Here is a 15,212-nt window from a genome sequence, read left to right as displayed (position 1 = left end):
ATTTGTTAATTTAAAGGGAGACTTTCACAGATATTTGCATTTTTGCATTTTTTATGAAGGTAAAATCCAGATTATTTGGGTTTTACCGGATGAATATTTTCAGAAATGTTGACACCACAATAGTTTATCATTTTATCTAAATATATATTACATACTTTACCACAAATTATACTTTTTGGGAATCTTAAATAAAAATAAGGCAGCAAAATTACTTTTTTCTCCACCCATCATTTGTAATAGAAAAGTAAACTGGCATTTCTACCCTGGAAATTCAAATTTGTTTGTTGTAAAGACTTAAAATCATTAGTTAATCATTAATAATGTTTCATGGTCTACTAAAGGCTCTATAAGTTCTGGTTCATTTTCCCGGACAGTGAAAATATTGCCAGTTTTTGTTTCATATGTAAAGGTATTTACCATAAACCAGGTCAAAACATCTGCATTTTCACATTTTACATATTCATTTGACCATATATATATATATTTTGTACTTGCCCTCCAACTCAATTTGAAGCTATTCTAAGACATTTTGGACTACACAATTGGCTTCTGTGTGTGAATAAGAATCTAGACTGCTCGACTTCATCACGGTTCCTGGAATGACTCGTCTTCTGGGAATGGGGGAGGGGGTCATTTATTCCCAAGATTGTTTGTCATCTTATTTACTCAGGAGGACAAGCAACAGACAGGAGGAACTAAGCCTCTATTCACGGCCGCTCTGACTGGGAGATTGTCCGAGTCACATTAACCTCATGGAGAAGGCCTGATTTACATGGCTGGGAAAATGACTGTGTCTCCAAACCTGAGCGCGCCGGGCCACGACCTTTACCCAGCATTTAACCCGCATATATTATCAGATTATTGGATTATTCAGGGTTATCTTAATTTTTGTGCAGACTTTTTTTGTGTCGCGAAACATATAATGATTAAAATTGTAAGTAGAGAGGGCAAGGGCTCCACCTGTTGACGCACTGAGTAATGAAGCGGTCTGAGGCTAAAATAGTTGCTGCTTTTATGCGTCGCTGTAAAGGCAGTTTGATTGTTGAGATGAGATAATAGGCTGGTGGAAGTGTGCGCTGTGTAACTTTTCTGACTAAGGGTTTGCCGCTTGCTTGTCTCCATGTGCCCTGATGCTTTGTGCTCTAAAGATGATCGTTCTGTAGTCTGACTGTAGCATGTGCCTCCTCCTTCAGCTGTGATTGTGATGCAGCTGTAAAACCTCCCACGTGTCTCCATAAGAGTGCAGCTACAGATGTATTGTGGTCAGGTGCACCACAGAGCTGAACAGACATAATTTTAATGCCATTCAGTGAATGTAGACTGTACAGACTGTACAAGACCACCAACTATGTGTGAATCAAGACCACCAGCTCCTGACCCACCCTGGTCTCTTGGATAGGCATAATGCTTTGTCACTTTGTACACATTGTCATTGCACAACTAATTGTCAAAATATAAATTTTATTACAATAATAATAAAACTGCATACATGAACAACAATATCCATGAATGCTCTCAGTGAACAGCTCACAGTCTATATAAAAATACCCTTATATCATAAGGCAACAATGAGGTGATGTGTCACACACTGGTCAGCAAACTCACTCTTGCCTTGATGACATGTGGCCTGTCCAGTGGCTGCAGTAAAGGCAAAGAGAAGACAAACTTGGCATGTGTCAACAGAGGTACTCTGACCGTGAGCTGTCGCTCTTGTAGGTCATCTGAGAGTCTATGCTGGACCTGGAGCAGAGCAGCATGCGCTCCGAGTCGTGGGTCGGCCTCCTGGCCCACAGCTCTGTGGGGCGAGAGTTCAAAGTCCTGTGCTTCATCGAGATGGTCTCAAACTTTACATAACTCTCTTTCTCCAGCTCCTCTTCATCTGAAGGGGTTTGTTGTCCTTTACAGTATAATGCTAAAATCTTATAGATCAACAGAGCAATAAGTGGTAAAATCAGGGCACAAGCGATGCCACTTATTATCACAAAGAACTGGCCGCTGTCCTCTCCAGTGTCCAGTGTGTAAAAGTCCACACATGGGTCTTTCCCACTGACGCTGCCTTTAGCCACAAGGCAGACGGAGTACCTCATCCCGGGGAACAGTCCCTCCAGCAGCTCCTTACCACTGCCCGCGCTGGTCTCCAGGGTCTGTTTAGTGTCCTCCTCTCCATAAGGGGAGTACACCACTGTCAGCGGAGTGTCCCCAGGCAAACCATCCACAGTCCACAGCAGCACCGCACTGTCTGCCGTCTCCTCCACTATCTCCAAGTCTTTCACAGCCTTTGAAGGGTCCTTTTTACTGCTCTTCTCGTCTGCAGCCAGCCTTTTCCCATTCCCCCCCTGTTTGATTTTGGCCGGTTTGAGGAAGCCTTTGGTGGTTGCTTTGGTGGTGGTTGCTTTGGGTCTCTCAGTGGTGGTCACTGGCAGGACTGTGGGGGTGAGCGAGGGGATGTTTGAAATGTCCACAGTAGCCGGGGTGAAGGTGGTGGCCAGGCTGGTGGGCCCGGTGCCAGACCCAGGCATGAGTGGAGGGAGGGTGGTGCTCAGGGTGCCAGCCACAGACACAAAGATTGCGGCCTCAGCATCTCCGGCCACATTTTTGGCCCTGCAGCTGTAGTTTCCAGCATCTTTGCTCAGTATTCCAATGAGGCTCATGATAGACCACCGGATGCCCTCTCCGGGGGATTCTTGAACTGAAATGAAACAAAATAAAAAGTTGTGATGGATCAGCAATAGTTAGCCTCTATAACAGATCGAAAGACAATGAGAATTCTTATACTTATTTTACCATATTTTATGTATTGTCTACAAGTACAGAGTAATTAATTACAGTAGAAATGTTATGTCTGTAGTTTATTTTTTACAAAATGGAGAACACTGCACAGAGCTGCTTCACAGGAGCAACATGTTGTTTGTCACCATGTGAAGTGTAATGCAAAAGTTAGATTAAACAATATGTTAAATTAAACAATGGGTGGGGTTATGAAAAATTGCTACCTTATAGCATTTAGCATTTAGCTTAGATGACACATTTACATGCAATATTGCAATAAATCAGTATAGGTCTATACACACTCTAGGCCTAGTCAATTTGACCAGTCTTTGACGTCATGTAAATGTGGTCAATAGGTCGACTCCAGCCAAAATATAATAATATAATATAATTTGCTATTTGCAATGTCATTAGAATTTGGAAAATATTCCCGGGCTTGCTTTACAGTGAGTGATCGACAGCCCCAGGTTTAAACATGTTAATATATTGTTTAAATCTATGATTTAAAGTGGGACTAAAACACAAAGTCAGCTTTTTTTCTTTCTTTTTTTTCCCTCATAGTCTTCATCCTCATCATTATCATTATGGGGTCACAGTAGCTTTGGTCCTTCTCAGGTCAACCACCAGTTCAATGGTCACATCGAGCTGAAGGTGGTTCCTCGCGCTCTTGGTGTAAAAGTTGTTCACTAAAGCGCTGATGAATTGAAGTTCAGGGCGAATATTGTCTAAAATACGGACTATTCTGGACTGTCCCGCCCACTCGCTCCACAATGTGCTGGTCAGCTGCAAGAGCTTGTTCAGCAAGAGACTGTTACTGCCACGCTGCTCCACCGAGAGACACAGGAAACTGCTGAAGTTAAATGTAAATGTATTCCTGGGGTTTTTATCTTATAAAATATGTTATTTTTACAGTAATGTGGTATTTAATTTTAGTTTCTTTATTTTGATAACACTGTAACGACCTCTGTCTGTAATGAAAATAATTTATCCTATGAGATGAATAAAAGTATCATCATCAGTATCATCATAATTATTATCATCATAGTTATCATCATTATCATCACCACATTGTTATCATAATCATTCTCACAATCCTCATTGTTATCATTATCATCCTCATTAACATAACCATCCTCCTCCTCATCAATATCAATAGCATCATTATCATAATCCTTGTCCTTTTCATCATTATCACTATGATTATCACTATCATCATTACCATCCTCATCTTTATGATTATCATCCACATTATCATCCTCTTCCTCCTTCACAAATCAAATCAAATCAATTTATTTTTGTATCATGTTTTGTCTCATCACCACCCTCATCATTGTTATCACCCTCATCAGTATATCATTATCATCTTCATCAGTATCATACTCTTTATCATCATCCTCATCTTTATCATTGTCATCCTCTTCCTCCTCCTCATCATCACCCTCATCATTGTTATCACCCTCATCAGTATATCATTATCATCGTCATCAGTATCATACTCTTTATCATCATCCTCATCTTTATCATTGTCATCCTCTTCCTCCTCCTCATCATCACCCTCATCATTGTTATCACCCTCATCAGTATATCATTATCATCTTCATCAGTATCATACTCTTTATCATCATCCTCATCTTTATCATTGTCATCCTCTTCCTCCTCCTCATCATCACCCTCATCATTGTTATCACCCTCATCAGTATATCATTATCATCTTCATCAGTATCATACTCTTTATCATCATCCTCATCTTTATCATTGTCATCCTCTTCCTCCTCCTCATCATCACCCTCATCATTGTTATCACCCTCATCAGTATATCATTATCATCTTCCTCAGTATCATACTCTTTATCATCATCCTCATCTTTATCATTGTCATCCTCTTCCTCCTCCTCATCATCACCCTCATCATCGTTATCACTCTCATCAGTATATCATTATCATCATCCTCAGTATCATAATCCTTATCATCATCCGCGTCATCATTATTGTCAATATCATAATCATTATCATCACCATCCTCCTCATCGTTTTCATCATCATCCTCATTTTTCTAATCATCCCCATCATCATATTCATTATTATAATCATAATCATCTTCATCCTCATCATAATCATTATCTTCTGTAAAATTATCATTATATCATTATCATAACTAGATTCATCCTCATTATGCACATCATCATCATCATCATCATCATCATGTATCAAATCAAATCAAATCAAATCAATTTATTTTTGTAAGGCCCAAAATCACAACAACAGTTGCCTCTGAGGGCCATACCACCATAATTCTCATCACAATCCCTATTATCATCAACTTTATCACTTTTTTCATCATAATTGTTTCCTTTTGACTTAAAAACCCCAAACACTCTCAGCGTTGACCCTGTACCTGTGTTGTCAACGGATGAGCCGTCGGGCCTGACCCAGGACAGTGCTGGTGTGGGGAACCCTGTGGTGTCACAGCGCAGGACCACGTTACTGCCCAGAGGAGACGTAATCTTAGTGGCAGAGGTCATGATGGTGGGCTTCACACAGTTCTCCAGCTCCGCCCTCTGAAACAGCACTCCGGCTAGATTCTCCGGCGCCGTGCACGTCATAAACAGATCCATCAGAACCACCGGGCAGTCGGCCATCTTGGAAATCTCCATCACTTTAGAGATTTTACAGTCACAGAACCAAGGATTGTCCTGGAGACCTGTGAACAATAGACAATGTTTATGTTTATCGTATTTACAGTATTAGCCTCTTGTGAAAAAGCATTTATAATTGTAGTTGTTTCCTCAGTTTACAGTCTGTATCCGTACACCTGCTGTGAACAAACCAGGCACGTGACTCATGTTTAAGCTCTTCTAAACAGATTAGATTGTCTTACACACCTAAGCCGCCTGTGGCCTATCTGCAGTTAGCAGCAGCTCCATCACACTCACAATTTACACTTTAATGACTCATATATCTGTCAGAATCAACCTGTACCAACCTTTACCATGGCAACAAAGCTTCAGTTTGAAACCAACCTTTGATATAGATCTTATTATTAATGATTTTTGAATTAATTTGGTGATTATAAATGTGATTGTTCTCATTGTGTAGGCTTTGCAGTATGTAATCCGGATGCTCCCTCAGTTGCCCCTGGAAACTCCGCCAGTTCTTAGGTAAGCTAATTGTCCTTCTGGAGCTTATTGGCATTTTCCAGATTTCCATGCACGCAGTCCAAACAGAGCTGTAGAATGTGCTGGAAGAAAGTGAATCGTCAAGAGTTTAGCTACACATGTGTTTGGCTTCATAGTTCTGTGGGGGCAATTCTGTGTGCCACTCGACAGCTTTTAGCACAGTTTCAATCTCATAATGAATCTCCTTTAAAATTACGGTCGCAACGACTAAACAGATCACATACACACTTGTTCTTGGGTCAGAGTGGCACATGAATAATCACCATTTTGCTCTTAAAAATCAAACTAAACACACACACACACAACAGAAATAGGCCCATTCATTTGACAATCACAACTTTACAGATTGTCTGGCAGCTTACTTTTACTCCTACTTGATATATAGTATGATGTTTGAAGTAACTGTACTCTTACTTGAGTAAAAGCTTTGGCTTCTCTTCCCACTGTGAGTAAGTCTACAATTGACAAAAGATTTATGTTGACAATGTGGATATTGATATGAAATAAATTGAACATTGTGTTTCTTGCGCCGCTCCTTCAGATATGAGATAGTTCTTCACATTTTTCTATCTGTTTTCACTGTAATCTGTTTTTCACTGTCGTCCCTCGAGGTAACTACTGTTGTGATTTTGGGCGTTACAAATATAAATTGATTTGAATTGAAATATCTTTTAAAAAATACAAGATTTAGTGAATGATTTATTTTTTTCTTTCAAATTAAGTAAACTTTGGATGTTACTTAAGTACTTGTTTCCCTCTTTCTTGAGTTTTTCCACAGACAACTACTCTGTACTTCCACTTGAGTGATATTTTTTTTAAGTGAGTGAGTATAATTTGTATCTTCTCTCCCCTCCTCTGCTAACACCATGTACTGTGGATGTATGTTACTGACCCTGTGATCGTGAGTGTCTAACTGTCCCATGATCTGATGCCTTACCCAGCACGATCTTCTGTGAGCTGTTGGACACTGGAGCCTTGCTGAACGGGGGCCAGATATCCATGAGGTCAGGGGGCAGCGTGCTGAGCTTGTTGCTAGACAGGTCCAGGTAGGTGATGTTGACCAGGTATGGGACAGCCTCCGGTGGGACAGCGGTCAGTCTGTTGTTGTGCAGGTCCAGCGTCCTCAGGCGGGGCATCTCCTTCAGCGACTCCCAGGGGAACAGCGAGATCATGTTCCCGTCCATGCGCAGCTCGTGCAGCAGTTTGAGGTTGTAGAAGCTGCCCGTGTCCACCGAGCTGATGGAGTTGTAGGTGATCCAAAGGTAGCGCAGGTCCACCAGGTAGTAGAAGGCCTCGGTGGGGATTCTGCGCACGGCCGTCTTCTCCACGCGCAGTTTGACGGTGTCCACGGGAACGTTCACCGGGATGTCCGACATGTCCGGGTCGTTACACAGCACAGACCTGACATGGTACATGCAAACGTCAGCTCAGTTTTATTATGAATCTGGAGCTGAAATCTCACAGATATATGAATCTTAACAATCTGAGAAGCAACAAATAAACATAAACAGCATCAAGTTTATAGTTGTATCTACTCAATGAGCTTGGGCAGAAGATATGACATGAGAAAAGGTGAACAATATCTATTTGGAAAAAATAATAAGCCAAAAATCCCCCAGAATGTATTTGAATATTATATTTATATTCCATCTGTTCAAGTTGTAGGGCTGCTTCCGGTAATGCCTTCTTGTTACACAGGGCACTGGGCAATTAGCAAAGGTTAATCACTACGAATGACCACAAATAGGAAGTGGTCATGTGACTGGATTTCCCTGTCACATCTTTGATTAAGGCTCCGATCTACAGTCTAAACTCATAACAGAACTCGGCTCAATACTTACATTATGTTCTAAATTATGAACTAGTGAGATTATCCATGCACTATGTTTTCTGTCTGAAGGTATTAGGTCATTTACAGCAGATAAGTGGATTGGTAATTCTCCGGGGAGTGTACACTGTGAACTGTTCCATACTTTTGGCAATGTGCTGAAGTTACTATAAAAATGATATCTATAAACAACAGTTTCATGTATGTTTATAGATATCACATCGCAAATAAACTGTGAAGTATTTTGTGTTTTAACCAAGTTGCCGTCTTGTTTCATTATTAAAAACAAACATGAAGTTATCTTTTATTTGCACATTGTTGGCTTGTTGTTTGAATATTCCTGCATATTTAGGCCAGCTCCGTCTCTACAGCTCAAAACACTTGATCCCGTTGCATGATATGATTAGGTGGTATTCCAGGAAGTAGCTCCTCCATGTTTGTTTTTCTTTTTTATGTTACAAAATGAAACAAACAGAACTAGAAAGAGGGCAAAAAGACATAAAACAAAAAACTAACCAAAAAATATCAAAGTCACCCCATGTATCACTCCCATCTGTCCCAAATTTGTCAGTTTTGAAGTTGTTCCTCCATGTTTTTAAAGTCCATACACCTTCAGAGAATTCTTTCCAGCGCTCAAATTGTCTGTACTATGCAGCCAATCAACTCTAAAGCTACTATGCTAGCCTTATTTACACTGAGTCTCTCCTTCCAACAGATTGCTTTGCTTGTTTGTGATGTATATTTTACTTTAAAGATGTATATGTGAAGTTTTGAGTATATTTTGTCTGGAATGTTCCACAGTATGTCATTAAACGTATTCTATCTCCATGAAAACGAGCACGTGAGGGCTCCAGGCCATGTTACAGGTCAGATCTGTGCAGAATACATGTTTTTTGAGGTTTCTTTGAACAATAAACACAAAATGCAAGAAACGTTTAATGCCATACTGTGGAACATTTCATTCCAATCAATAACATGTTCTTTGAGACAAGCAGGTGGCAGAATCTTACATAGTACACCAGAAAAGTTACATAGTACACCTTTAAGTCATCCAGTGTGAAATAAGAATAACAATGCCATGGTGTTATACTTGCTTTGTGGATTTACCTGCTTCCTGCTCCATCGGTGCGTCCGTGGAACACACAGGTGCACTGAGAGGGGCAGAAGGCACGGGCCACACCGACGAGGCAGCAGACCACCAGCACATGCAGAGAGACAGTGTACCGCATGGTGTCAACCGATGTCCCCGACCAGCTCACGTCCACTGCCCCAGAACAGGCCGAATGTGGACATCCGGCAACGTTTAGTCCACTGAATAGCACCAAAACAAAGGGAGGAAAGTCAGAAGTGTCCCATGGGTGCAGAGAGCGACGCTGTAGGTCCAGGTGAGCTGTGGACTGTGGGACGTGAGGGGGCAGGGGGGGATTAGAGGAGGATTTGTGGTGCAGCAGGAGGAGCAGAAGCACTTCGCCACTATGCTCTGTTCCTTATGAGCCAGAGCTGCCTTTGCTCTTAATCCTGTAGAACAGAGCTAAAGGTCTGCCCCGGGGCTCTTTTCAGGAGGCTCTGGTGACAACTGCTGACACGGGTGTTTCACACTTCTTTCAATTAAAATAATTATAAATAGATCAAATATCTCTGTCCTTTTTTAATCAAAAGCTATTATTACTACTATTATTACAAATATTTACCATAAAAGAAGCTCAAAGGTCCCAAGGTCCCTCATAGAGTTTAAAGGCACAGCGGAGGCTAACCAGCAATATGGTAAATAATGTTCATGACATTATTTACCACATTGCTGGTTAGCCTCCGCTGTGCCTTTAAACTCTATGAGTCTATGGTGAATATTTAATTAAAATAACTTCTCCGTCCATGGCTGCTGTGTCGCCAGCATTAATATTTTGCTGTATTTTGGAGCAAAACGATAACATTTTAACAATTTGTATGTCCCGGAGGCCTCTCAGTTATCACCCAAAAGAGGGCGTGGCCACAGCGCTAGCCCAAAAGTACCTGTATTTTATAGATATCTATAATCTCACTTTACATGCTGCCTGTGATTATCCTGTGACTCGATATTCATTTTCATTTATTTGAGCAAGACTTAGCTAATTCCCAGATAAAATGAATTGATTATTGCAAACCACTGATTATTTTACTTTTTAAACATTTACCCACCCTTTTGTTATATTATATTTTACTTTCTCTTTGGAAAACCCAGTGCTTTTGGAAGCATCTTGTATGTTCTCTGTTACAAACGACACAACAGCTTTCTTAACAAGTACACAAGTGAATTTTATTTCGCAAGCAAATTTGATCAGACAGGTCAAATAAGCCACTTGAAGCTTTTGGCACATAAACGTACAAAACAAAACAGATAGAATTGAAAGCCTGCTACTATAGTGTTCAAAGTGAAAGTACAAAAGACTAAGAGGAGAAAGCTGAACGCATTTTTTGTATTTTTTCCCAGTGTCAGCAATCCAGGTACAGATTTAAGACATCCATGAGCGCTCTTAACGAAGTAAACCGACTAGCCTACAAGCTCTAAAAGCAGTTAGCATTAGCATATTGTTAGCATCGGTGGGAGCGGCAGAACTGCACAAACGATGGGTCTATCCAGCAAGACAGTACAAAATAAACCAAAAATAATTACAATTCAGTTCAAATAAAGGAGGTTTGTTTCAAGTTAACTATAGAAATGCAAGTCCATGCCACAGAATAACATCGAGGTTCACAGTCTTCACAGGACAGTTATTCCACACCAATGTGCTTACATCGAGAGAGAAAGAGAGAGCGTGGAAATGTTTGAAGTGCGTGAACGAGAAGAGGAAATAAAGGAAAAGGAATGATCGGTTTATCGTAATATAATGGAGGAGTTTTGAAGTGGTTTAGAAGTGTAGTACTGGTGCGGGGATGGTGGTTTGGCCTGTCTGTAGTGCAAATGAAGAGTTGTAGCTCATGTGACAGCCGATACCAGTCGTTTGTGTTTCGATCCGATACCAAGTACTGTGATATCGATCCAATACAGATACGTAAACCAATGAGTTTTGTATTAAAATGCACTGAAACTACTACAGTGAAGAATTCTACCTTGGCGTATCAAAACGAGAAATTTGATTTTTTTTTTAAGTATCAATATTTTTGACCGTATTAAAATATTTTCGATATCTAAGTTGGTATTGATTTTTAATGATATTTTGGTACAGATTACATTGACATTAAGAGTTGGACAATCTAATGCAAAATGTATGTTATCCCTGCATTAGATACAATAACATAATATCCAACAAAGCAAGGATACATACATTTTTATACAAAGCCTTAAATTCAAATTAGACTTCAAGTTTTGATTTTGACACCGTTAATTTTAGTGTTTTTTTCTCTACTCCTTTTTAAAAAGTTTGTTTATGAGGTAGCCTAGTACCGTTTGGAGGGTTCACACTGAAATTGGCTCTATCTGTGATTCTTTAAGGACTTTTCCCAATTCAAAATGTATGATATTTAATTGAGTTTGTAATTTGGGTTTTCATCACTCTGAAACCCAGAGAGCGTGCCAATATGACTCTGACGACATGGCATGGACTGATAACCAAAACAAGCAACATTTTTAAACAGTTTCCACCTCACCATTTGTGCTAACACAGTACCACATACAGTAAAGTCATACTTAAAAACACCGGGTGGAATATTTATACCGCCACTTCAATAACACGCATACTGAGAACAGATTCCACAGAAAGAGTGCCATCATCACCAACATGTCTGACCAGAGCAGAGAGCTACTCTTACTTTGAGGAAGTGCTTCATGTCCAGGTAAGGCTGACCTACCAACGGGACAGGAATGTCTAAAGGTCAAATACTGAGGAGTCAGATGGTTGTCTCGGAAGCATTTCATGTGCGCTTTTGTGACTGGATCTACATGAGGTAAATGACTCTAAAGTAGAATGTTTATATTGAGTAATTTTAACTAGTATTTACTATTTATGTAGTGTTCATATCTTGAAAACACTTTTTAGATGCATTTTGGGTTATTTGTTATTATTATTGTTCCGTGCTAAATTAGCAGTCCAAGTTATTTTGATTTATTTTAAGACATATTTCTATTTTCTGAAAATTAGGAAATAAATACATTGGAACCAGTCAGCAATACGTTTAAACAAGAAAAATTAAATACATTAATTAAGTAGTCAAAATGACTCATAAACCGTCTAAATTCAAGTCATTTTAACTCATGTTGCTTTACTGTTTTTGCAGTATGGGGTGGATAAATGATCCTGAAGAAGAAAAATAGTAATTTCCTCCTGCCTTTGAAGCAGACATGGCCAAAGTGCGGCCCGGGGGCCAGTTGTAGCCCTACATGATTCGTATGGCCCCTGGCTGCTATGAAAACATGATATAGTGTATTGCTTTTGACACGATAGCACCACAAAGCCCGATTTATACCAGTTTGGTCCAGTCTCAAATCCAACCCATCTATTAGTACCTTAAGTTGCCTTTTTGGTGGCGATCTAAAATCAATCTAGTATTTAAAATAGATGTGTAAAGAAAATAATTTAGCAAAATACTCAAAATTTCTCCTTCAAAAACATTTTTGGACACATCTTGTTAAAGGAATTTTCCCAAGAAACAGGCTTGGCACATCTTGCAAATAAGTTAAAGCTGCACCATGTAACTTTTCTGCATGCTTGTCTCCATGGAGATGTCTACAGAATGGAATTAAACTTGTCTGACTCCATAGTTGTGATAGCAATAACTGCACCTGTAATTGAATATGTGTAAGATATAAATACATTTAACGCCACACTGTGGAATATTCCAGGCAATAAACGTACAACTCCATGATGACAAGCATCAGAATAGTTACACAGTGTACCTTTAATGATTTAGCTTGACATAATATTGTAAAAACATACATAGAAAGAGAATTGTTTTCAGGTAAAAACATTGGAGTCCCTGGGTGTTATGAGTGAGTAGCAAGGCTCATGACGCTTTGAACGTGAAAAATACAGAATTCATACGTTTACCACTCGTCCACTTACAGTACATCGATATCTCCACACGGTATGTCAAAATGTGCTTGGAAACCTTTTGAAGCCCCTGTTGACCCCCTCACAAATGAGCAAAAACAACTTCAACATTTGGCCAAAATGACAATAAAAGTTCTAGAGAATCATAAAGTGAAATTAACTATTACTGCTACGTTTGGAACGGCACGCTACGCTAGAAGTACTACCACTAAATCAGAACTGCCACGTTAAAAGAGACATATTATGCTGACAAAAAAGCATCTAATACATTTTTCAAATAATGTCACTACTTTTTGCCTTGATGGTAAAGTGTATTTTAGTTAATTTATGCTAAGAGCAAAGATACTGAACTTTCTGCTAAATGCTTGTGGATAGACTCAAAAATTACAAAAATGTTAACCATAAACCAATTGAAAACATTTGCATTTTAGAATTCCCTCCAAGAGGGAGACATACTGATGTATAATATTGCATTTTTTGTTTAGGAGATATGCAATATTGAGTACATCATGAAGTAAAACTAAAAATAGCAGCAAAATGAGCAGAAATGAACAGAATCTCTCTCGAGTATAAAGGGGGATTTCTGCCATTTTGTGGTTATTTCACATTTTGTGCGATACTTGAGCCTCAACCAAGACATTTGCCTGATGTATTGTTAAAATATCATCTGAATATTGAGATATTAATTCATGTCAATACATTGCCCACCACCTACCGCCACCTCAATTTGAATCTATGGGCAGTTCATAATTTTGCGAAGTCATGTGAGCCCAGCCCAGGACGTTTTCCACTGTTTAAACTGTTGAACAGTGACGTGTCCAAATGAGTCTCCAACAGAATCTAAAGCATAATATGTCTCCTTTGCTCAGAGCATCCATGAGAGGTAAAGGGGCTGTTCATCTGAATGCTGAAATGTGACTCCCCCACGAACACATGTGACGTCACCAGTGACATCATCAGTGAAGGGCCCGGGGGCGGCGGCGGCAGCCCCATCTGGAGGGCGGGGCTTCAGAGAGAGACAGAGAGAGAGAGAGGGGACAGGGGCGGGGCCTCGGCCTTATGTGTAGGCGTTGAGGCGTTCTTTGGAGCGAGTGGAGTGGATGTCGTGCAGCTCCTGCTCCTCTTTGGACTTGATGTCCTCGTACTTCTGCATCCGGCACGCGTCCTTCACATACGCCCAGTTCGCCGACAGCACCATCAGGTAGTGGATCTGCAACCACACAATCTCAGTGAACAAAAAGTAAATTACTCCTTCTATGTGAACCTCCCTCATTCGCCCTGGAGTGGTCCATGGTAGAAAAGCTTTCAAAAGAATCAATGTTTCGATTTCCATCTAAAGCAGGAGTGTCAAACATGCGGCCCACGGGCTGTATCCGGCCCCCCAGACATTAAATCTGGCCTGCTGAACATATAGTTCGTCCTACGCGTGCGACGTTGGACTTTTTCTTTATTTATTCCATTTTGTCCACTATTTTATAAAATGGAACTCTCAATCTGCTTAATTTGCTGTACATAAAAATTAAAGCTGTAACACTTTTATTCCCAGTCGAATCCATCATTCTGGGAAGCATCGGGGTCAGTTTGTATTCCAAACCCAAAAATTACCCGACTTTTATATGCACATTTTTGCTTTATTACAAGTCCCTTAAACAATTTTTTTGAAAATTTACCTTTAAGAGAGAATTGTCATAAGTCCATATTCCTGTTCCTGCTGCTGATGCATGAATATGGAGATTGGTGTGCAATAACTATTACTAGGCTATAGAAAACTATTTATTTCTTATAGTTTTTATAGTTTTATTTTTTTAAGTTATGTTGTTATGTTATGTACCCAGCCTGAGCGTCGAAATTGGGCCCTCTGCCCAAAATGAGTTTGACACCGCTGATCTAAAGTCATGTTCGATCAGATGGAAACGGTTTGCGCAGCAGCATTTAAACTCTGAGCTCAAACAGATCCTGCCCAAACTGAAACTCAAATCTGACAGTTTCCCTCTTACAGTTTGGTTCATTCAGGCCTATTGAGGTCAGGCCACCTCAACCTCAGAGTTTCTCAGTTTCTCATTAGCATTTGAGCGGTTTGGTTTGTGCCAGGCTGTTCAGAGGCTGCTGTAAACTGAGGGCAGGTTGTATCTCACACCACCAGTCTTGTTCACAGGAGAATGTCCTCTTTCAAACCGTCCCCTCTTCTGCTTAACCTTTACCTCACTGTCTCAAACGTGTGACCTCAATAGGCCTTAATGACCCATGTCGTAAGAGGGAAACTGTAAGACTTGACTCGTAAACACATTTATGGCATTACGTTTCAGTCAGAAACCCTCGCTTCAGGGCAGGATCTGTTTGAGCTCAGCAGAGTGTAAATGCTGCAGTGTAAACCATTTCTGATTGAACACGACTTTAGATGAATATTAAAACAACT

The 15,212-nt window shown here is 40.1% G+C and overlaps 3 protein-coding genes across 3 annotated transcripts in view; 1 reads left to right on the top strand and 2 right to left on the bottom strand.

Moving 5' to 3' along the window:
• The window catches only part of elovl6 (ELOVL fatty acid elongase 6), a 557,878-nt gene that overhangs the window by 50,517 nt on the left and 492,149 nt on the right, over positions 1-15,212 (top strand). The window lies entirely within an intron of this gene.
• lrit3a (info leucine-rich repeat, immunoglobulin-like and transmembrane domains 3a) lies at positions 1,469-9,186 on the bottom strand. The gene is made up of 4 exons (XM_072435188.1): positions 8,880-9,186; positions 6,882-7,345; positions 5,164-5,469; positions 1,469-2,689 (listed from the first exon to the last, which is right to left on the bottom strand). Exons 1-4 carry the CDS (start codon positions 8,999-9,001, stop codon positions 1,677-1,679), a joined length of 1,905 nt encoding a protein of 634 aa, XP_072291289.1. The 5' UTR covers positions 9,002-9,186; the 3' UTR covers positions 1,469-1,676.
• Positions 12,514-15,212, bottom strand: part of gpm6aa (glycoprotein M6Aa) — a 26,111-nt gene continuing 23,412 nt past the window's right edge. The window contains exon 7 of the mRNA XM_072435176.1: positions 12,514-14,006. Coding sequence (XP_072291277.1) covers positions 13,854-14,006 — 153 coding nt within the window. The 3' untranslated portion in view covers positions 12,514-13,853. The remainder of the gene's footprint in view (positions 14,007-15,212) is intronic.

The sequence above is a fragment of the Eucyclogobius newberryi genome, unplaced genomic scaffold (assembly GCF_026437365.1).
Source record: "Eucyclogobius newberryi isolate DKJ021-1_F unplaced genomic scaffold, fEucNew1.0.hap1 SCAF_11, whole genome shotgun sequence".
Taxonomy (NCBI): domain Eukaryota; kingdom Metazoa; phylum Chordata; class Actinopteri; order Gobiiformes; family Gobiidae; genus Eucyclogobius; species Eucyclogobius newberryi.
Note: the sequence above shows the minus strand (reverse complement) of the source record. Positions and strands in the feature narration are given on the sequence as shown.

Bases quoted from the DNA above. Each gene is read 5' to 3' on its own strand.
- lrit3a (XM_072435188.1), bottom strand. From the start codon at position 9,001: ATGCGGTACACTGTCTCTCTGCATGTGCTGGTGGTCTGCTGCCTCGTC. The intron at 5,470-6,881 runs GTAAGGCATCAG...TATTGTTCACAG, and splicing joins CTCACAGAAGATCGTGCTGG to GTCTCCAGGACAATCCTTGG. The intron at 2,690-5,163 runs GTACAGGGTCAA...GTTTCATTTCAG, and splicing joins CTCATCCGTTGACAACACAG to TTCAAGAATCCCCCGGAGAG.